The 24,051-nt window shown below is 43.8% G+C and overlaps 1 protein-coding gene and 1 long non-coding RNA gene across 6 annotated transcripts in view; one reads left to right on the forward strand and one right to left on the reverse strand.

The window, feature by feature from the left end:
• Atxn7 (ataxin 7) overlaps window positions 1-24,051 on the reverse strand; it is a 145,453-nt gene that overhangs the window by 91,385 nt on the left and 30,017 nt on the right. For 4 of the 5 annotated variants that reach the window (XM_039093749.2, XM_039093747.2, XM_039093748.2 and 1 more), the window contains exon 1: window positions 143-3,514. In XM_039093749.2, the coding sequence (XP_038949677.1) occupies window positions 143-578 (436 nt within the window). In that variant the 5' untranslated portion in view covers window positions 579-3,514. 5 annotated transcript variants of the gene reach the window in all.
• LOC134481947 (uncharacterized) lies at window positions 895-13,143 on the forward strand. The gene is made up of 3 exons (XR_010057873.1): window positions 895-1,028; window positions 5,350-5,440; window positions 6,861-13,143. It is a non-coding gene; the product is annotated as an uncharacterized LOC134481947 (long non-coding RNA).

Genomic DNA, 24,051 nt, shown 5'->3' on the forward strand with positions numbered 1-24,051 from the left:
CTCCCGCGGCCCTAGTAGGGCGCCCGCTGCGGCCGCCACTGCGGCGCTGGCCGCCCGGCCCGGCCCGCCTGGGCAGGCCAGCGCCTGGAGCCGACCTGCTGTGACCTCAGGCCCGCCCGCGCCCCGGCCCGCGGCTGCCCACCCTGCGGGCGCTCGCATCCCGGCCCGGCCCGCAGCCCCGCTCCTTCCTTCCGTCCGCGCGTCCGTCCGAGCGGCGGCGCCCGGCCGGCTCCCTTAAGCGGAGGCGCCTCCTGTCGCCTCCTCCCCCTCGCCGGTCCCTCCCTCTCTGCTCGCTCCGGCGAAGTTTGCACGTCAAGCCCCCGGAGTGGAGCCAGGGCGAAGTCGGAAACGCAGCCACCTATGGAAGAGCCTGCCGGTCGGCCCCGGCGCAGCGACGAAAGCGTCGCCCAGGCCCTTCCTCCGGAGCCCCGACACCAGCGCTTCGCTCTGGGCTCGCAGGCGGCTGCACAGTAGCTGGAGCATGAATGGGAAGCCGCCACTGTGCGGACGCCGAGAAACCAAAGCTGCCAGGGGCAGGTGTGAAAATGCCGCCCAGGTGTTAGCCCAGGTGTCTGCATCAAGCCCCTGCTGCGTGGCAAGCTAGGCACGTGTACTTCAGTGCCCACAACTGAAGGTCACACTGTGCCCGGGGAACTTGAATTTCTTCAGCAAGAAGCGAGGCACAAAATCGGTGTATCACTTTAAACTTGAGTTGTTAGTCTCTCACTTTTTATGGTTGTCTTTTCTAGAATCGGATGAGAACCCATGGCTTAGGGGATATACAAAAGACACTGGTCAGATTTTGATCACTAAATTAAGCACTAGCACATAAACTCACCCCTCCCCCATAAGCACATACACAACTTTTATTTAAGTGATGTTCCGAGGAACATCAAACAAGTAAAGCATAGGAGTGGACCACCACAAGGAGCCTTTGGGAAATGTCCTTACTCTGTTCTCATTCCAGTAAAGCAGCACTTTTCTAGCCTGGCTTACCGGTGTCTTCTAAGCTAGGACTAGGTGAGGAGGTGAGTTTTCTGTACTTGCATTATTTGTTGGTAATAGCAAATATCTAAAGTCAGATGTGACCGCCAACAACTCTGTTGAAGAAATGTCTAACTTACTTTCTGGATTGCACACCAAGAAATCCCAAAAGGGAACCTGCTGAGTGCTTATCAAAGGACAGTTGCTTTGTGCAAGCTCGGGCTGCACACCCACAGACCCAACTAACTGACGTTTGGAATATATTTTCCGTAATTTAAAAACTGTATCGACACTGAACATTTACATATTTCTTAAAATTTCCCTAAATACAATGTAATAACTATTTACATAGAATTTACATTTTATGTACCTACTGTAAGTAATCCAGAGATGATGTGATGTAGACTGAGAGATGTGTGTAAGATATGTGTCATTTTTAGAAGGGACTTGAGCATTTGTCAATTTGGGATTCTGTGGGAGTCCTGGTATACCAAGGGATGGATGAATCAAAACTGATTGAGATGACTTTTTTAAATTTAACATTTCTAAATCTTAAAACTAATTTCTGTAAGTTTTAACTTTAATATAAGAGTGGCAGTGAGCAAAATCAAGGTTAAAACACATATTACTATTACTAATTCAACATAGCTTGTGTGTCTCCAATGCAGAATTTCAAATTTTTCATTAATCATTGAAATATTTGCATTAATGTTTCCCAAGATGTAATACGTATGGTTTACTTATAGTTTGGATTTTGTAAATCTACATTTAAGATAAATTAAATTTGAATTCTACCAGTCCTTGGAACTGTTAACTTAATGCAAAGCTTAGAAGTCCCACCATTGAGATACCAAGACCATAGCTATTGGATACTCAGAATGAAACCACTTAGATACTACACTTGGGAGCTTGTAGCTTGAGGACAGACATTCTGACTGCTGGACAGATAGGGTGAGAATGGGAAGAAAAGCAGAATGGAGAACATGAAGTTTGGCCTCACTTCCTAAAGGCATTGCTTGGTCCTTCTGCTCTCACAATAATGGAACTTCCAACCAATAAACATCAATATGGCAATTTGATTTCTGCAATTTGATAATTCTTGTTTTCAAAGTTTTTATCTAGTATACTAAAACAGAAAAGACCTTAAAATTATAAGGACTGAATCTCAGCATCATGAGTTATTAAAACACATCAATGATAGTATTGAGCACCAAGATGCAGGGATCTGCCACAGGTATTTTAGTGCACTGTTTTAATATTAACAATTGTATATAGTCAGTGTATTATTTATAATTGACGATGAGGCTAAGTGTGGTGGCACACGCCTTTAATCCCAACACTGGAGAGGCGGAGGCAGGTGGCTCTCTGAGTTCTAAGACCAGCCTGGTTTACAGCATGATCTCCAGAACAGCCAGAGCTACATTATAACTTGTCAAATAAAACAAAACAACTAACAAGAACAGGGAGGTGGGGGCTGGAGAGATGGTTCAGAGGTTAAGAGCACTGGCTGCTCTTCCAGAGGTCCTGAATTCAATTCCCAGCAACCACATGGTGGCTCACAACCATCTGTAATGAGATCCAACGCCCTCTTCTGGTGTGTCTGTGAATGGCTATAGTGTACTCGTATAAAAATAAATAAATAAATTAAAAAAAAAAAAACAGGGAGGTGGGGCTCCAAAGCCAGCCTAGTAGTGCTAGACTGATATGGAGTTCTTCCACTTACAAATATGCAACCCGGTTTCCCAATAAGCCAGTTCCCTAATCTGTAAAATGGAGATAAGGCCAGGCTTCTAAGGACAACAGGAAAAGATCCTTTGAAAGCACTTGGGACCAAGTTTACATTATTATTCTGACTTGCATCAGAATGAGCAACTCCTGAAAGCAGGAGTATCTGTAGCATTGCCGGTCAATGGCATTTACTACCAAATTAAAGAGGATTCAAGACAAGCAGTTCCCGGAATTTCCAGGCCAGGTCCTGTGTCGTTACCACCCATCAAAAGTCCTGTTGCTTCCTAGAAAAGACAGATTCAGTATTATCTGCAGGTGGTTTAGAATTCCTAATAATTAGTCTGAAGGAGTTACCAGTGGAAGCAAAATACAAAGTTTAGAGAGAAAGTGTGTCTGCTATTCAAATGTTGGCAACCCTTTTAAAGTACTCCTTACACAAAGAACATTGTTTATGAACAATAATAAAACAGAAATCCAAATACTTAGTTTTTCCTGTCAGGAAAGAAACTAATGACCTTGTTTATAAATATTCCATCCTCCATACACCCCCTCAAACTATAAAGAGAGTGGTCCATACAACTTATACACAGTTAATACAGTTATGATATACTAGTGTATCTTGTACAGAATCAATACTTCAATACTTCAGTACCTGTTGATACTATAAATAATAGATATTGTATAATGTTAGAATAAGAAAGTTGCAATTTACCAAGCAGTTCCTGATTGCATACTTTATGTAAGGCACTCTATTAGGCACCAGGCCAAAAAAACGAAAAACAAAACAAAACAAAAAAAAAAACAAAAAACAAAAAACAAACCACAGAATACATGAAAGAATTAACAATTAAGCATTTATTAAAATGCCTATGTTAAAATTAAAAGCTTCCCATACCAATGAGAATGGATTCAGTTTAAAAATAAAACTGGAGACTGAAGAGATGGCTCAGCCATTAAAAGCACGGTCTGGTCCTCCAAGGACCTGAATTCAATTCCCAACATCCACATGAAGGCTCCAATTCAGGGTCCTATGCCCCTTCTGGCTTCAGTGAGTGCCAGGGACATGGTATTCATTTATACCCACAAGCAAAACACACATACACATAAAAAAATAAATCTTTTGTTTTCCTTAAGGAAAAGATGATGCTAAATTCTGATAGTTTTATCCTTTCAAGGATGCATTAAAAAAATTTAAAAAAAAAAATGTTTCTTCCGTCACTGACGGAAATTAAGGACATCCCAAGGGGGTGCCAGAGCTAACGACGTCTCTATCAGAAAGTCTTTCCATGGTATATCACCACAACATAATTCATTCAGAGGTGTCATAATGCACGATAAAACAAAAGCTGGGGTTGGTTGGTCTTTCCGCCTTGTACATACACTGTTAAATATATATATGTGTGTGTGTATATATATGTGTGTGTGAATATGTGTGTGAATGTGTGTGAATATATGTGTGTATGTGAAAATATATGTGTGTATATATGTATATATATACACACATATATATGATTCAAGATCCCACACAAGCATTTTTGTTTGGGAAAACCAGTCCCAATACAATGTTTTAATAAACATGGAAAACAGTAAGTTAAGTATATTTATGTGTATGAATTACAGGGTTGGTAACAGAGAGGACTCTTTATTATCAAATTCAAAGGACTATAAGTTATTTGAGCAACAAGAAAATCAGATTTGCTGAATTAGGAATGTGGGGTGTGTGTGTGTGTGTGTGTGTGTCCCCAACTACAGTTTGCAGAGCCTGTCTTTGTTCATATCACCCCTTTTTGTTCTAGCCAGACTTACCTTCTATCTTCACCAGAGTGCCTGGGGTCTACTCTGTATGAGGAGTCCCTCAGGCCTTTCCTTAACTGTGCTCTCTCTAGTGAAATACTGTGCAGTTTATCACAGATACATCAGTATTCTGGGAGAGAAGGGACGGTGAGTAAATTGAATTCGCCAGCTCAGTAACCAGAATTTCTGACGCGTTCAGGGTTAGAGGTAGTAAGGAAATGCACAGCAGTGAAGGCCTGCAGTGAGGACGTAACCTGTGCCGGTTCATTCTACAAAATGCACTGCTTCATAAGCAGTTCAAGGACTTCATTTGGTTTTCTTACTCATGTGCGTGGATAATGGTATATTAATTATACCATGGAAATAGTCATCAGTTGGGACTACCTGCTTAAAAGAAGAGAAAAATGTAGATGTACAAGTTCATAAATTATAACGTAAGGGTAATTCATAAAATGTAATCAATAATACTCAAATATTCCTTAGGTGTTTAAGAGCTACCTGAAGTATAATGATAAACCTGATTTTAAATCTCTAGTCTTCAGCCTGGGCAATTAGAAGGAAAGATGAAATTATAAAAAAGAAATGGGGAAACGGCCACCATTCAGGAGAAATGAGGCCTGCTTACTATCTGGAGTAGAGCATGCTATCTCCGCTGCAGTAAAATGCAGAGGGTAGCGTGCCGCTAAAAACATCCCCGGTCACCTTTGCACTGTAAAGGCTTTCCCTGAACTGACTGTACATCTCACATCTTAGAAGCCCAGCAGTGAAAAGCACTACCACTTCCTAGCCACATGGCTCTGGGGAAATCACTTAGCCTCTCTGTATCTGTTTCTTCCTTTACAGAAGGAGTGAAGCGAAAGTAGTCACTTTAGAAATCAGCAGCCCAAGAGCAAACCAGACAGGTGTTACTCTCGCCAGCACCATCTGCCCTGTGGTAAGCCCCGACTTTATTCTGTCCATATTGTATGTTTAGGAGGTTTTGCTTTACTTAATATCAGCCCTTGCTCACTTTGAGGGACTCCCCCAAAAACCATAGGACTAAATAAAAACATATAGTTATCCAGGAGCCTCTGCCTGCCCTGCTTCAACTCTACCCCTTCTGTATGTTAAGTTCCTTCCTGAAAGAATTCTGTATCCTAGGGTAAGCCAACACCTCAACAGCTTACCATGTGCTCCTCCTTCTAGCTCTCTGGCCCTGTTTTTACCATACAGGTCACATCTTCTAAAATATACCATCGCCCCACCCCAGCTAAAACTCTCTCAGCCAATCTATCCTGAAGCTTCATTTCTTTTACAACATCTGCCCTGATCCTTCCCAGTAAGCACATGGGAAGCCACGCCTGCCACTATGTCCCAGAACTTCACAGCGAGACGGGAGGGTCGAGAGGGTCGGCAGCATATGCTCCGAAATCAAAGCAGCAGTGGATCATGCTTCAGTGTCCGGGATGGAAACTTTGCATTTCTGCATAAGGGGAGGGAGCACTTGGAACCTGGAACTCACTTTATCAAACTGTAATGTGAAAACTGGTCCCCAAGCCCCTTGGAACTGAACTCTCAAAGACAGTCGACGTTTGTTAGTTAGTATGAAATGGATAGAATAGCACAGATATTTCTTTCCTCTTTCTGTAGTAGCAAAGCTCAGGTATTAAGCTACACCATCAAAAACATGGCGCCCTGGCTCTCTATTTTCTCCTGTACCTTAACCCAGCAAGGGGTTTATTGCTTCTGAAAACACAAACTGTTAAACAAAACTTTCATTCCCTTTTCTCCCTCTAAGGAGCAAATTTCTCCTTAGTAGGGGGTAAGAGGACTGAAGATTTTCAAGTTTTGGTTATTCATCACTGGTATGTGTTTGAAGAACTATTCATAACTGTGGTGCCCTGTCTTCCTCTTCTGTTAAGTGTGTGAGTGCACACACACAGACACACACTCACATACACACATAGAGACACACACACAGACACACATAGAGACACACACACGCAGACACACACACACACACACACACACACACACACACACACACACACACAATTCTCATATAAAAGGTGAGGCCATAGGCCAAATATGGTAGTGTACATCTTTAATCCTAGCACTCAGGAGGGGGAGTGGGTGGATCTCTGTGAGTTCCAAGACAGCCAGGGCTACATAGTGAAACTCTATGAAGAAGAAGAGAAAGGGCAGGGGAGAGAAGGAAAGGAAGAAGGAGAGGGGAGAATAGGGAGAGAACGAATCATGAGAGCACTAATAATCCGAATACTTTCCCAGTTGTACTGATCCCTAACCTTTCTTGAGAGAAATACAGCGTTTGTACACTCCTAAGGTCATTCCATTTTAAATGTTTTCATCAACAGCTGAGAGCAAAGATTCAGCCCTTCCTATTTTTCAACTCAGATTCTCTTTTGATGAAAAGAAGAACCTAATGACTTTGATTCTTCCAACCCCACCCCTGCACATCCTAACTGCTCTACATGAAGGACTTTCAGATCAGAAAATGGGAACTAAAAATTCTTGATGAAAAATCTGCCTTTCATGCCTCTTTCCAGAAAACAAGCATTCCTCACAAAACATGAACATTTTCCAAATGGTTTCTGGGACACTGGCAGCAATCATAAATGTGCCAGAGCCTGACTTGAGGCATTTCTTGTAGAGGACCAAAAGATATCTCGTATGTCATCAAAAGTAAGTTCTTATGATTCAAATGTCTCTCAGAGAGAGTGAAAGACGATGAACGCACACAACGGATCATTTGGGGCTTTGTTGTTCTTGTTGTTGTTGCTTTGTTTTGTTTTTCCAAGACATGGTTTCTCTGTGTAGCCCTGGCTGTCCTGGAGCTACTCTGTAACCCAGGCTGGCCTGCCTCTGCCTCCAGAGTGCTGGGATCAAAGGCATGCTCCACCAGCCAGCTCACAGAATGGACTTTTATCCTAGAGTTTTGTTGTTTGTTTTTTATTTTTGGTTTGTTTGTGTTTTTTTTGTTGTTTTTTGTTTTGTTTTGTTTTGTTTTGTCAATAGCTCATCTGCTGGGCAATTTGTATCTAAAACATAGCAATTAAAATAATGACAGTGCTGCAGTGCGTTCCACACACATAAATACACCCATGCAGTGCTGCATTGCACCCGCACTCCATGCACATAAATACACCCAGAGACACAGAGGTTAAACAGAGACTGTATCCACTCGGCAGCGGTATTTAAAAAAAAAAAAAAAAAAGTCTCGCAAAAGAATTCCATCTGTTGGTAAGAATATAAAACCTTACCCCCACTGTGGTAAACAATATAGAAGTTGATCAAGACCCAGACAGTGGCAGTGGCAGTGGCAGTGGCAGTGACAGTGGCAGTGCACACCTCTAATCCCAGCACTAGGAGGCAGAGACAAACATGTCTCTGAGTTTGAGGCCAATCTGGTCTACAGAGCAAGTTCCAGGATAGCCAGGCCACAGAGAAAACAAACAATTGTAATCTACCCATACAGTTCCTAACTCATCCCTGAACCTCCAGCATGTGAGATGGTTCATGGGTAAAGACTAGCTGCTGCAAAGCATGGTGTCTTCCCTAGATGCATACATGTGAAAGTGGACAGCCAACTCCTGCAACTTATCCTGTGACCTCCACATGTGTCATAGTAAGTATTCGCATGCATGAGGATCACACACACACACACACACACACACACACACACACACACACACACACAGACAAGTGAAAAACACCAGATACTACAAGTTACTGTTTTGCTCTGTATATAAACTGTCAAAGGCTTATGTGCTACATGCTTGGTCCTGGTGCATCAGAGCTCCCAGAGGACTCTGTAGTTCACGACTGAATGGGGAAAGATAGTTGGTGAGAGGAGTTGTGAGGTGGATAGTGCCCTGGATACCTTGGTGGATACCTTGTCTCTGTCCCACTCCCTAGATTCCATAAGTTGAGCAGCTCTGTTCTCCAGGCCCCTCAGCCATTCTACTCTGTGTGAGCACAAGCCCCTCCACAATGGACCATGAGGTCATGAAAAAAAAAATCCTTCCTCTGTTCAAATTGTCCTTCTGAGGCATTATTATTATATGACTCCATGTATTCATATGTGAATTAGCCAGAACAAGCAAATCCATGGACACAGAAGGCAAACTTGTGGTTTTCAAGGGCCTCAAGAAGGGAAAACAAGGATCACAGCTTAATATGAAAGAGATCTACTGAGCTGGAGAGATGGCTCAGCAGTTAAGAGCACCGACTGCTCTTCCAGAGGTCCTGAGTTCAAATCCCAGCAATCACATGGTGGCTCACAACCATCTGTAATAAGATCTGATGCCCTTTTCTGGTGTGTCTGAGGACAGCTACAGTGTACTTATATATAATAAATAAATAAATCTTTAAAAAAAAAGGAGGGTTGGGGATTTAGCTCAGCGGTAGAGCACTTGCCTAGCAAGCGCAAGGCCCTAGGTTCAATCCCCAGCTCCGAAAAAAAAAAAAAAAGAAAAGAAAAAAAAAGGAAAGAAAGAGATCTACTTCAGAGATGCTGAAAATACTGTGATAGTTGTGCAAGACTGGGATGATACTAAAAGCAAAATGTCAAACCCTACCTTCTACACGGCTAAATCTGAACTTCACCCCATAAAGATATTTTTTTAAAAAGCCAACATTTAAATTTGGGAAATTTCACACGCATGCGCACATGCATGCGCGAGTGCGCGCGAGCACACACACACACACACACACACACACACACACACACACACACACAATCAAGATTGCCTTCTGTTGAAGAAGTTCTACAGAATCTTCACAATAGCCAAGAGGTAGCAGGAAGCCCCGTCCTGGAGCTCACCTCTGCCACTGCCTGGCCTGGAGCAGGAGGGGAATATAACATCTACAGCAGTGGTTCTCAACCTTCCTGTTTCAACCCAGTTCTTCAAGTTGAGGTGACCCCTAGCCATGATTTGTGTTGCTACTTCATAACTGCAATTTTGTTAGTGTTACGAATGGTAATATCAACATCTGTGTTTTCCCATGGTCTTATGCAACCCCTGTGAACAGAGAGGTCTTGACCCACAAGGTAAGAACTGCTGGTCCACAGTGTCTGACTGTAGTGAGAAGCCAATGCATTAAAAGGCTTACAAGAGGGGGCTGGAGAGATGGCTCAGTGGTTAAGAGCACTGGCTGCTCTTCCAGAGGTCCTGAGTTCAATTCCCAGCAACCACATGGTGGCTCACAACCATCTGTAGTGGGATCCGATGCCCTCTTCTGGTGTGTCTGAAGACAGCGACAGTGTACTTATATAAATAAAATAAACCTTTAAAAAAAAAAAAAAAAGGGCTTACAACAGGAGCTGGGAGGAAGGGAGGAAGGCTTAGAGAATATGAGGTTTCTGCTCTCCCATTGGTGCTACTTGGTGGTTCACAACCATCAGGAACTCCAATTCCAAAGGATCTGGCACCCTTTCCTGGCCTCTACAGGTAATGTATGCATGAGGTAAAACATTCAAACACAAAAAAGTAGAAAAAAATTTTAAAATGTTAAAAGCTTAGTTTTCAAAGTCCTTTTCAGTTGCTTTTACAGATAGAGTACAGCACAGCACGTAACTTTGCAGTCTGCCAGCAAGAAATGAAAGACAATTAGGGGGGTTGGGGATTTAGCTCAGCAGTAGAGCGCTTGCCTAGGGAGCGCAAGGCCCTGGGTTCGGTCCCCAGCTGGGGGGTGGGGGGGAGAAAAAAGAAAAAAGAAAGAAAAAAAAAAGAAAGACAATTAGACAAAAACTTCAAAGCAGCGAGCCAAATGCACACACTGGTTAAAGCACTGGACACACCTATGCTCGGAGGGGCAGCCTAGCTGAGTCTAGCTAGCACAAGGGAGGGGAGAGGCAGCAGACTTAACTCTCATACTTAGGGGGGCACTATGCACGGAGAACAGTCCAGGAACAACCCTAGACTTATGGAAACAGAAGGTGACAAGCTCTAACTCCTTACACTTAAAGGGACTTCATGTGCTATTTATATTTTAAGCAATACTTTTATAATCAGACCCTTCCAAGAGCTATTTTATAAAAGGCAAATCTAACTGTGAGGTTTTGGGGGATGGTCACAAAACTCCACCCAGGGAACAGCCACAGCATGGTTTCCTGAAATCAAAAGCCCTTTCTTCTGCTCCCAGACATGGATTTTCCTTGTACCCTTCCTAGAGACCATTTCTCCCTCAGCTCCCTTCTCCCTTGTGCCACAAGATGTCCCAGCTGCTGACCTGGCTGAGTGCCCTGGCCTGGCAGTGTCCGTCACTCCGCAGCCCAGCCTTTCTCACCCCGTCACCTGTGCCCCTTATAACCTCCGTTCTAGTGAGCCAACCACTACGCCCAGTCACTGAAGGCTTTGGAAATACCATTATCTTCCTTTATACATTTTTATTGTTTATTGTGTCTCTGTATGTATCCACGTGTGTACAAGTCTGTATGCCTTGAAGGTGACAGCTGATGTTGGATGTCTTCCTCTCTCAGCATCCCCCTGGGGTTTTTAGAGTCAGCATTTGTCCCTGAACCTGAAGCTCACCATTTCAGCTGAGACTTCCTAGCCAGCAAACCCCTAGAATGTGCCGTCTCTGCACCCCAGCACTGGACTGCTGTTGAAACCCGGAGAGCACACAGCTTCACCTGACCTGCATGTTTGCTGGGTCCTAACAGAGGACCTTGCTCTCAGCTGACCGAATCAGCTTGTATTTATTATTTATTTACTTACCTATTTTAGATTATAGTAAAATTCACATCAAATAAAATTCACCACTTTAAAATGCACAACTAAAGGCATCTTGTTACATTCACAGTATGGTATAACAAACATTACAATGTTCCAAATATTTTATCACCCACAAGGAAACTTCAAACCATAAAGACATTTTTCCAAGCTCCCTTTGTCCCCTAAAAAAAAAAAAAATCCTACCTCCACAGATGTGTCTATGTGAGATATCACGTGTGAATGGTGCCATACAATAAATAGCCTCTGATGTCTGGCTTTCTTCATCTAGCATAAATTTTCAAGATATCTAGGTTGGAGTAACTGTCAGTATTTTGTTCCTCTTAGGGCTAAATGATGCAGTATTTCCTTCTGGTCCACAGTTTCACTTTCTATGGACTTAATTACTAACAGTCAACTTCTGTCTGAAAATAGATGGAAAATTCTAGAAATAATCCATTTCTAAGTTTTAAATTGAGTACTGTTCTGAGTGATGTGATGACATCTGTAATCATTTCTCAACAGCATGTCCAGGGTGAGAATCACCCCTTCATCCAACTGATCCGCACTGTACATGCTACTTGCCTGCTAGTTCTGTGACTGTGGTAGTAAGCTACTGTGGGACCCTAATAGTTTTATTTTCTAACATGACCCATTAATGTTTTACAAACCATGGAAGGACGCCTCACTGTCTGGATTTCATCCCTTATCATTTTAAGGTCTAGCACACTGTCATCTTTTTAAGGTCTAGCACACTGTCATCTTTTGCTAAGCTAATACAATTGTCACTGTATAATTAGGCTCAACGTTTTTACCTTGCCGTCTGTAGGCTATCGTACTATATTCTATCATAGCTACAATGGTTCTATTAACAGAGAGCTGACTTCTATTCTGTATTTCTCTTGGGCTAAAGCCCGTTCTATGGTCTCTAAAGTCATAGGCTCAATTCTGTTCTGTGCCTAGCTCCATGCACTTTCTGTGTTTCCAACACAGCCCAGGCCTACTCCTGCCTTCACGAGCTCCATCAGCTATATTACCCCCACCACAGAATCCAACAGCTTACTCTCTCAGCATTAAATGGCCAAAGGTCACCTTCTCAAGAGTCTGACCCTGCTCACTGCCATTTAACATCATCTAACACAAGAAACACTATTTTGACAGTGTTTGCTGGCTTCTGTTATTTCCCTTCCACTGAAAGGTAGGTGCAGTGTGGCCATTATAGAAACAAAGTAGAGGCTTTGAAAACAAAATTAGCATATTCCTTAGCAAGACTAAAACTCAGCAGGAAAACCATCAAACCTTGCCTGGACTCCCGGTCCAGCAAGAGCTGGGGGCCCTCTGCCCCTCCCCTGCATCTTTGTTTCCTGTAACAGGGACCCTCTCTCTGTCTTACATCAGCTCCAGTCCCTGTCTGAAGCTTTCCTTAGTGGACATCTGATGGCTCTGACATCTTCAACATCCTGGCGTCTCCACGGAAATTTGGTCTTCACCTTCTGAGTTGCAAGGCACACTCTGGGGTCTTCTTGCAGTTTCTTAAAGCCAACTGAATCACATGTTGCCTCACCTCAGCAACTCCTTAAAACTGTGGTATAGGACTCCATGACCCTCTCAAAGCTTATGCCTTTCATGCTTGCAAGACCAGCACCACATGGAAGTCACTGCCACATTCTGCTGCAGCTTAGGCTGGAGCTGGCCACACTGAAGCAGCTGCACCAGCCTTCCTGGGCTAAGCCCGGAAGGCAACTCCCATGGAGGGTTGCTTGGAACAGAGACTCTCACCACATTCTCAGTCTAGGCTGTCTCCTTCAAATGGATCTGCATTTTCATGACAGGGAGCCTCCAATAAGCTGTCCTGCCGTCCTGGCGCTTTCCTGTCCCTCTAGTGAAGGTACCAGGTTTCTCTTTAATAATTACAACTCTTTCCAAACGGCCCGGACCACGGACCACGGCCCCGCCCCCTCGCTCTCACTCTGGACTGAGTCCTAAGCACAGCCTCAACATTGTCCTGACTGACTTCAGATTCCTCTGCGATGGTGATTTAGAGGCACTGCAAGTTAGGAGCAATGTAGGTTAAAGAACATAAAACCTCGGCTAAATGAGAATAAGTTCAAGAAAATGATCCTATTATGTAGGATTCATAGTTGATGTATACTGAAAAATTGCTAAGAGACGGGGGCATGGTGGTACAAACTTTTAATCCCAACACTCATGGGTAGCCTGGTCTGCACAGGCCAGCAGGAGCTACAGAGTAAGGCCCTGCCTTCAAAACAAAAGCAGAGAGAGAGAGAGAGAGAGAGAGAGAGAGAGGATATGAAAACAAACACAAGACAGAGAAAAACAGAAAGAAACTAACTTCTGGATATAAAATCAACCATGTGTGGCAACATTAACTCAATTTAGTCATTTCACTGTATGTATTTCAAAGCAATATACTGTATATAACAAACACATGGAATTTTAATTATTGGTTAAAAATGTGAATCAGTACGAGAGCCTTGTATTCTTTTGGATTATCATGTTATCCCTAGTGGCTAAAAGAGAGCATAACATGTAAACTGTTCTCTGTAAAGACCACCGGAGAGAGATTGCACATGAAGGAGCTGCCCCTTGAGGCCAGCCCTGGGCCTGACACATTTTCCTCAAAGCTCCAGCTGGCCCAATGACTGATTTCTGTTTGCTCAATACATCTGTGAGTGTACGACTCTTGGTTCCCTGGCCCTTCTCATTTATTTCCTGGGACTGCCTGAGTCTTTGCTACAGTACCATACAATGCTTCTTTCATCAGTAGAGTATTCAAGTCATGTAGCCCGTGGAAGTTATCCTCTACTCTCCTCTCCTTTCTCCAAAAGATACTCTCTTTGCATACATACGTAAAGGATTCAGCATTAAGGAGCTTCTCTGGCACTTTTCAAAATGTTTTTTTTCCCCCCTCCTTGGACCCCACTACAGCCAGCAGCCAGCCACCATACAGGAAAAGCCCTGTCCCCTCTGTTTTTGGCACCTGCCTAATGTTTCACAATGAATAGCATACATTGTGATGACGATCACTGAATGATACCACTACATGTCCGGTCCTTCAGCGGAGGGAGAGCTAGCAGAGCTGACTAGATGCTTGTCCCTTTACATGTAGAACTGCCACATTCCTAAAGCTCCCGTGTTGGCTTGGTAAAAGCGAAAGTGTTGTCTCTTCAGATGACTGTGTGTGGTTTTGCTACAGTTGCCTAGGACCTGACTGAGGCATGCATTTGTTGCCTGAGTGTATGCTAATCTATTTCTGAGGTTGAAATCTCTCTAGGCATTCCTGTCTGAATTCTGTTTGATTCTTCAGTGACACATTTTAAGTTGAATTTTAACCTATAAGTCCCCCTACATCCCCACCCCGCTTCCCTTGAAGGATAGACAGAAGGGTGTCATTTTATCACTAATCTAAACTCTTCCAAGGTCCAGGGAAGATGGCTCATTAGGAAACAGCATTTGCCACAAAGCCTGACACCCTAAGTTAGTTCCCCAGACCCATATGATGGAGGAGGAGAGGCAAGTCCTACAAGCTGTCCTCTGACCTCCATGTGTACACACAAACACAAAATAGAGTAACACACAAAGAAACGCGCTATAAATAAATAAGATAAACAAGATAAGCTCTTTCAGGATTCCTTACCTTTTTCCAAATTCTGTGAAACTCAGTCATCTTCTGTTCAAATGGCAGCTGCACTCTATACTGAGAAGCTATTCTGTGACCACTGATGCTGTGAGATTCCAGGACTGCCTGGAATTCCAGAGTTCCCTGTCAGCCTGGAGAGGCACCAGGTGCCCTAAGGATGTCCGACTCTTCTGCCTTTACCAATCTTGCCCAGGATTCTCCCTACCTCAGCAGCTGATCTATGCTGTGTGGGGAGGAAAAAGGTGTTGGCGTGGGCGTAGGTGGAGCTCCAGCTGGGGGAGCTGGACATGGGGATAAAAACAGACAAGAGCACATACATACTAGACAACATCCCATGGAAAGAGAGGGCACAGTTTAGTGGAGAGCTAGGAGTCCCGACTCTAAAGAACTCCTGGAACCGGCCAGGAGGTAGTGGTGCACACCTTCCATTGCAGCAAACAGATTCCTGAAGCTTTGACACACGTACGACGAGAGCTGATGTTCCGCAGTTCGTGAGGGAAGAGGTAAATACCCAAGAGCACCACTGTCCCCCTTATACCCACTGTCCCCTTATACCCACTGTCCCCCTTATACCCACTGCCCCCCTTATACCCACTGTCCCCCTTATACCCACTGTCCCCCTTATACCCACTGCCCCCCTTATACCCACTGTCCCCCTTATACCCACTGTCCCCCTTATACCCACTGTCCCCTAACGCCACGAAGTTTCTGTCTTAAAGTTACACTTACACTGAGAGTGTGAGATTCTTCAGACACTTCAGTTATAAAAGGCAGCATCCCTAGCTGACACTCAAAATGTATCCAAACTAGAAGTAAGCCATTCATTCTGCTCTGCTACATCAAAATCGTCAGTTTACCTTTGCTTTGGGGTGCAGGCCAGGACTCCCGATCGGCTTACCAGTGGATCTTCATCTGCAGGGGCACAAGTACTTCCTTTCTTAATTCTGTTCAGATTAAAAAAAAAAAAAAGGCAAAGGACTGAATTAGTGGACACAAAGCTAATAAGAAATCTACAATCTTCTTAGTTGCCACACGTTTTAAATTGGTACATGTGTTCTGAAGTACCAAAAGGCTAAAATTTAAGGCACTTTAACAAGTCTTCAACAAACACGATTTATGTTTCTGATGAACTTAAATCCACTGGATTTACAATAAACCGAGAACAAATAACTATTCAATGTCCAGAGTCAACATCTTTGGGCTTAAAGATCACTGTGTGAATTTCCACTAATGAGTTTCTACTTAATGTTTAATGTTGCTCTTTGAAAGCCTGTGCCTATGAAGCCGGTCAAATTATACCTTTAAAATAAAATCTCACTCTGCCCTTCACGATGCAACAGTATATAAAAGCAACTGCAAATTTTAAACAGGAAAGAAAAACTTAGTTCATCCCCTTAAAAAGCACGAGAAAACCATGCCTCCATTAGCTTCCTGGATGCCTGCATTGAAGGTAAAATCACTAAGGGGTGCTACTTAGTTTGGGAGGAAGCAGTGAGGTAAGGAGTCAAGGGGTTCATGACTGACAAACTGTTTACAAGGCAGTCCTTAAGGAAGCAGAAGACCGCAACAAATAGAGACACCGACCCGCGGGGAGGCATGTACTGTCAGACCATAAGACACAGGCAGTCAGCATGGCGGCACACTCCTGTAATCCTAGCACTTGGGAGATGTCTGTGAGTTCAAGGCCAGCCTGCTCTCATAGTGAGATCCAGGACAGCAAGAGCTACAGAGTGAGACCACAGGCAGGTTGATTTCCTATGGAAATTCACCAGGAATGCACTCGCACTATAATTTCCACTGGCCGTATAACAAGGTCGGTGGTGAGAAGCCTGTTTTATTTCCACACACTTCAAAATGTGCATCTTCCTGTGCCTTGAGATGCTGAGATACTGATACACTATCCCAGCAAGTTAAAGACTAAAATCCTGTCGTCTTTTCTCTACTTACTCATAATTATCTGTATAGCTTGTAAATTATTCTTGAGTTACAGTCCTCTCCCCTCCCTTTCCACAAGCAGCTTCAGTTTCGCTCACAGAATGCTATTCAGTAATGTTCAAAGCCTCCACACTGTCTTCATGGGCTAGATGTTTCCTTCCCCTGACTTCTAATTCTTTGCCATCTTCTTTCTATCCTACAAACTTTTGGGTTTCCGGTTTAGTGTTCCTGTTCTGTCTTACTTCTAGTAAAAAGCTTCCAGCTCCTTCACCATCTGCCTGAGGCCGTTTTCTTTTCACTGCAAGCATGTTACAGGTATGCAGACGTCTTTACTCACAGTTATCTGCAGAGCACCACAACAGATACGGTCGAGACAGGCAGAGGGCTGGAAGCAGCCCTTCTCCTCTCTTTGCTGCTTCACAACAAGTGAGAGCTGGTACATCAGCTCTCACTTGACCTTAAGTCACCAGGCAAAAGCATTTCTCAACTTTCCAGCACGGTACTTGCTCCAGCTATTTTCCAAAGCATCCAAGGAGTCACTGGCTCAGGTGTGGCGAAATCCTTTCTGAGATAAGTGTGACTTTTAAAGAATTCACCATTTATTAGTCAATATCTCTGCGAGGGTTTTACAGGAAACATATCTTTACAGAAAAATGGTAGTGGTGTTGGCTAAAATATGCATTTAAAAACAGTAATTTTTCCTGCTTAGAAAAAGGGTCATGGATCTTTATTTTTTGTTTTTTTGTTTTTTTGTTTTTTTTGTTTTTTTCGGAGCTGGGGACCGAACCCAGGGCCTTGCGCTTGCTAGGCAAGCGCTCTACCCCTGAGCTAAATCCCCAGCCCCGTCATGGATCTTTAGTAGAAAACATATAAACTTGTTTATGTTCTCTCATCTGACTCACAACAACCGTGTGTTTAAAGTGCTGTCATTGTGACCTCATTTACTAGAGGGGAGACAGAGGGCTCACCATTTGCTCAGAGGGCCTGGAAGAGCAATGGTTCACACTTGGAACTAGAATCCAGGTCCTGAGGTGTTGGTTTGTTCCCTTTCCAGTACACAAAACTGTCTTAGCATCAACTTAACTTTGTTCTGCAAAATTCAATAGTGAAAACGATGGGCTAGAAAGATTTTCTTATATTTATTCAATACCTACTTATATAATAAGCACTTAACTTTTAGTGATTATTCTATATGAAGGTTTGTTAGATGTGGGAGAGGAGAACCTACCAAGAAAAGACAGTGCTTGGGTTTATCTTGTTTTGTTTTTTTCCCAGAGTCCTCAGAAATGCAGGCTCCAATTTATTATTTTTCTTGGGTGCCGCCTCATCTCCAGTAACCCTCCTCTCTAATCATATTGTGTTGTAAGGCAAGATTCCTTGTCACAGCCCAGACAAAACACAAGGCCTCAACTCAAGACACCCAACCTATTCTCCTGGAGCCAGGAACTAGGAGAAATGGTTCAGTTTAGTTTAGACTGGGATAGCCCATGAGCTTACTAGTCTACAGGAAAAAGCCGCTCAGTAAGGAGAAGATGAAAGAATAAGAAATACAGTGGTTAGAGTGAATTGTCCCGAGTAGCCACTGACCCCCGGGGACTGGGAAACAGTCTCTGCTAGGGGCAGCAAGGACAGACTTGGGTTTTCCTTTCCATAGCATCATCCCCAAAGTCCTTCCATTCCCCAGCTCCCAACACTCCGCCTCTACCACATAGGGCTCCCTCCTTACAAACATATTTGTTTTTTTTTTTTAAACTGGTTTTTAGTAACTGAAACAAGAAAAAAATCTTGTCTAACAAAATAACAGATTTTATAATGACAAGAAGGCAAATTTCACCTGAATGCTATAAAGCAAACAAAAAGACACTCAAGGGTTCAGAAATACACTGTCATTCACTTTAAACAGAGAGAAGGTCTCATGCTGATACACAGACGGTGCTACACTGACTTTCACAGGGAAAGACATATCTTTCTAGGACTAACAATTGCTATTGTGTCCCCGTCAAGATGCTGATGGTCTTACTGCCACGTTACCCAGTCTGGATCATGTCTCGTTACAGGACACAGTCTGTCAGAATTACACAACTATTGGAAAAGGATGAGATAAATAGTAAGCTACAGCAAGACAGCGTTGGTTTGAAATATTAACAGAACAAGCTTTCTTCCTGTTTCTTAAAGCTTCATGCCCTTGCAGCAAAGCCCAGGATGTCACTATGAGGCAGGTGCTCTACGCACTGGAGGAGGCACAGGCTGAACCAGCAGCAGGCACAGCCGGGACTCCCACCTGATAGCTTTTGTAAATTAGAACTGGAAAAAGTAAAACCTTGAAAGCTCACTCCAGTCTCACAAGAAGTTTCTCAGAATGACTGGTGCATTCAAACAGACGCACTGAGTGTGCGTTCCATCCCACACAGAGGGCCTGCCCCTAGAGCAAGCCAAGTATTCTGGGGCATACTAGTTGCGACCCTTAATTCCAAGGTTGTACTTCTCTCCACCCTTTGATCCTACAACCACACAACCCAGAAGTTTTTGCGCTGTTGTTGATGATGATGTTTTTGTATTTGTATCTTCCATGGTGATCTTGAGGGAAAAAAACACCAATTTGTTGTTTAAACACTGTGGAGGTTCACACAAAATTAGTTTTGGAAAAGTCCAAAATCTGGCTACAGAAGCAAGCCCTTCTCCAAGGGTTACCTGACTGCTACTGTACCACAGACTGCCTCTTGCAATGGGCACACACTTTCCAAACTACTCACTTGGCTGCTGCACCCATTTTCTCTTAAGTCTCTTCCCCAAAGGAAACTATGATCTAAGAGTCTTGTATCAAATGAAAAAAAGTACAACCCAATTCAGGATTAGGTTTTACATCAGCTGAGGTACATCCCAGCAACTGGGGACCAACATGGCGCCCAACTCACTTTATTCTGACCTCAATGGCCCTTGCTACATCACCCTAACTGGATCTTTTTTCTTGGAAAAATCAAAGTGAGAAGCTGAATCATGTACTTTGCACAACCTAGAGATTCTCCTCTCTAAAAGACAAGCAGAGACCAAGGAGTCTTGACAGGCCATAGGATTGCTCTCTGATCACTCGCTCCCCCAAGTACAATGTACAGAAACATACCATGTGGAGAAAATGAAGTCCATCCATGTGGAAAGATGCCAGCAGCTCTGGTGTGGCCAGAGGTACAGCTCAGTTCTATAGTCTGTTCTAGGGCTGTCTCTACTCTCATGTAATTTGTTTTGTTTGGACTTCAGGCCCTTTGGGACAGGGCTAAAAGGACTCTTAGAGATCCTCCTGCCTCAGCCTCTCCAGTACTGGGACTATAGACATAATGATCACAGTTTATAAAGAAGTCCCATTTTCTGACAGATCCTACATAGTGCGATGGTTTGTTTGTATATGCTTGGCCCAGGGCGTGGCACTATTAGGAGGTGTGGCCCTGTTGGAGTAGGTGTGTCACTATGTGTGTGAGGCTTTAAGACCCTCACCCTAGCTTTGTGGAAGAAAGTATTCTAACAGCCTTCAGATGAAGTTGTAGAACTCTCAGCTCCTTCAGTGTGCCTGCCTGGATGCTGCCATGTTCCCACCTTGATGAAAATGGATTGAAGCTCTGCACCTGTAAGCAGCCCCAATTACATATTGTTCTTGTAAGAGTTGCCTTGGGGCTGGAGAGATGGCTCAGCGGTTAAGAGCTCTGACTGCTCTTCCAAAGGTCCTGAGTTCAATTCCCAGCAACCACATGGTGGCTCACAACCATCTGTAATGGGATCTGATGCCCTCTGCTGGTGTGTCTGAAGAGAATGACAGAGTACTTGTATACAGAAAATGAGTAAATAAATCTTAAAAAAAAAAAAAAAAAGAATTGCCTCGGTCATGATGTCTATTCACAGCAGTAAAACCCTAAGGAAGTCATATAGCTATGCAAAATTCAGTTGCTCTCAGGTTTCCAACTGCTCTCACGCCTCAGCTTTTACCCAGGTGCTCAGTTCCTACTGCACAGGCACACGTTGCTCAAGTGCTCCCTCCTCAGAGGTACAGTGCTGAAGTAACTGGGCTCCTGTTTCCTTCAGTTGGGAGAGGTGAGCAAAGCTCTTTTTCCCCGTCAAGTCTTACTAAAGTATACTATTTCACCCTCACTCTTGAGCAGTAAACCTACAATAAATATCCCTGTCATGGATCTCTTTGTCATGTCAGAAAATTACGATTTACAGACGTTCATGACAGTAACAACAGCGTCTGCAGTAGCTGACTGAGCGCTTACTGTGTCTGCATTCACCTACATTATCTCACTTAACTCTTCCAGAGACCATGACGTACGAGCTCTTACCATGTACATTTGCCAGGGAGTTGAAGCTTGCAGGATAAAGAAGCACTCACATGCTAAAGTTGAGCTTAAAATGATTGTCTTCAATGCCACACAGAACAGCAATTTTTTTTTAAAGATTTAATTTTACTTATTGAGGTGCGGTACCTGTGGAAGCCAGGAGAGGGCATCAAAATCCCTTGAAGCTGGAGTTACACAAGCAGTTGTGAGCCCAAGTTGAGGCTGGTAATTGAATGCTGGTCCTCTGCAAGAGCAGGAAGCACTCTGAAGTGCTGAGCCATCTCTCAAGGACCTCCAACAGCAATTCCTGTTTCTTAATACATGCTGCTTCAAGTGTCTCAATTCCAGTCTTCCTAGATTCTAAGTAACTCATCCCCACCTGCCAACACCTGCCCACAGCTGGGGCTGAAACAAAGTGACAGGGTACTTGCGTAACATGTACAAGACCAAGGGTTCAAGATCCAGCATTGAAAATGCCCCCATGCCTGCATGCACACACAAGCATGTCCAGGCTCTGCAACATTTCATCTTTGTTTCCCCAGGGACTGACATGGTGAGTTTTAACACGTTCCTTTAAATTAGATTACATTGGGGTAAGCTTTCCAGTTGCTCCATCACTGAAGGTATTAAATGCCCGGCGTGGGGTGTTCTTGTCTTATATAGGAAGTGAATAAATCTACGCTACAGCAGAACGTAGCTTCTCTGACACTGACCCTCCTTCCTCCTAGGCACCTGCACCTGTAGGTATCAGTTGTTTACTAACAGTTCCCTCCCCAATTGAAACATTCCATCCTGCATGCCAACGCTTTAAGCAGGAGGTAAAAAACTCAAAACATAGCTTCAAAAAGTCCCTAATATTGACCAGATTCACTAGGCTCCTCCTGCCCAAATAAATAATAAAGAAAGGCTGGGAGTCACTCTCAGAGAGGCCGAGCTGCAAAGACACTGGGATCAGACAGGCTGCTGAAGAAGCAGAAACCAGCTGAGTGGCCTAGAAAAGGCTTGGACCAACTGAGACCCCTAAAGGACACTCTCCAGCCTGCTGAATTGCCTGCAGGACAGACCGTGTACTCCCGATTCTGAACTTCTGTGAGCTATCACCAGTGCTGGGTGGATATTGATGATGTCTTTGAGTCATTTCTATCCCTGTAAGGAACCCCGATAAAACACATTGGTTCAGGCTGGAGAGATGGCTCTGTGCTTACGAGCACTGACCACCCTTTCAGAGGTCTGAGTTCAAATCCTGACAACCACAGGGTGGCTCACGACCATCTGTGATGAGATCTGACGTCTCCTTCTGGTGTGCCTGAAGACAGCTACAGTGTACCACTCATATATAAAAAAACAAACATCTTTTTTTAAAAGACCGCACTGGTTCATGTGTTTGGACTTTGGTGGCATCGGTGGCCTGTTGTGGCATCACTATCTGGGGTGAGGAGACCTATATTGAATTTCCCCAGAAAAAAGCCTTTTCACCCAGCAACACTGAGGAAGAAGGGGTGAGAACTACAGTTAAATTCCCACACTCATACTGGTTTTTATTTATGTTTGTTTGTGTGTATGTTTGTTTGACAGCAAAGGAAAGAATCACAAAGCTGACTGAAGAGAAGAGAGGCCCAATACCACCCTGCCAAAGGAATGCGTTTGCTTTCGCTGTTACTGACTTTGGGTTAAAGATTCTGAAAGAGATGTCCTCAGGCCAGGTCATCTTTGCTACCCTTACAAGACTGTTTAGGAAAGAAGTTAAAGAAGAATGTGGCAGACATCTCTCTCAAAAGCCTGTTGTTAATGACTTTGACTGAATGCTTACTCTGAAGCACTGCATGCTAATCCTGCTTTAAATCTCCAGAACCCTACAAAGAACACACACTGGGAAAATGAAGGTCACCATCAGATAGGCGATCCATCCGGAGTCACTATCTATCACAGTCCTGCAGTAAGGCACTGCCTGGGGGCGGGGGTGGGGTGCTACTACCCAATAACCCTGTGGATGTTCCTATTCTTCCAAGCTTCCTTTTTAAGTACATTCATCTCTATTTTAGGTGTGTGTGTCTACATGTATGTATATGCTCAACACTGAGTGCCTGCTACACAGGAAGAGAGCACAGGAGTCCCTAGAACTTACTGACAATCAGGTGCTACCACGCGGGTGTGGAGAATGAAACCCAGGTCCTTGTTTCAAGACAAGGCCTCGCTCTGTAACCAAAGCTGGTCTGGAAATTTCAATGTAGCCCGGATGGTCTTTAACCCGATATGTGATCTGCCTGACACTTCTTCCTCAGCACATGACTTGAATAAAATCCCCCTTATTCTTTATAGCTGCCTGGCTGAGGCATAAAATATGAACTCATGCCTCATAAATATATGTATTAGTTAATAGCCATGACATTCTTTAAAAGTTCCCTCTATACATGAATATATATGTATGTCTGCATATATGTGTATGTATGTATATGCACACACACATACATATTATACACACACACACACACACACACACACACACACACACACACATCACATAACCATACTTAGGAAGCAACAGATCTTCAAAGACCTTCTGATCAATCTGATCAGAAAGTTGGCTTCTTTACTATAAAAGAGTTATGTATGCTGCTTACTTTGGGTCTGTTGCTCAGTGAATGTCATCAATGGGATTTCCCAGATAGTCATATGTATGAACGTACATAAACATTCCACGGTGACTGGCATTTACTCAGTCAATGCTTGTTTCCCGTCCTGACCCCACTAAGTCTTCAGGCACTGGCGTCGGCTGCCTAGGAAGAACAGCAGGGCTCACAGAGGGCTGTCATTACAAGGGCTGCTTTCCTAACTTGGAAGTAAACTCATCTGCAATGTTAGAAGCCAGTGCTCAATGACTCTGAAGGATCGTTGCTGCCTGCCTTCCGGG

The sequence above is a fragment of the Rattus norvegicus genome, chromosome 15 (assembly GCF_036323735.1).
Source record: "Rattus norvegicus strain BN/NHsdMcwi chromosome 15, GRCr8, whole genome shotgun sequence".
NCBI classification, from domain to species: domain Eukaryota; kingdom Metazoa; phylum Chordata; class Mammalia; order Rodentia; family Muridae; genus Rattus; species Rattus norvegicus.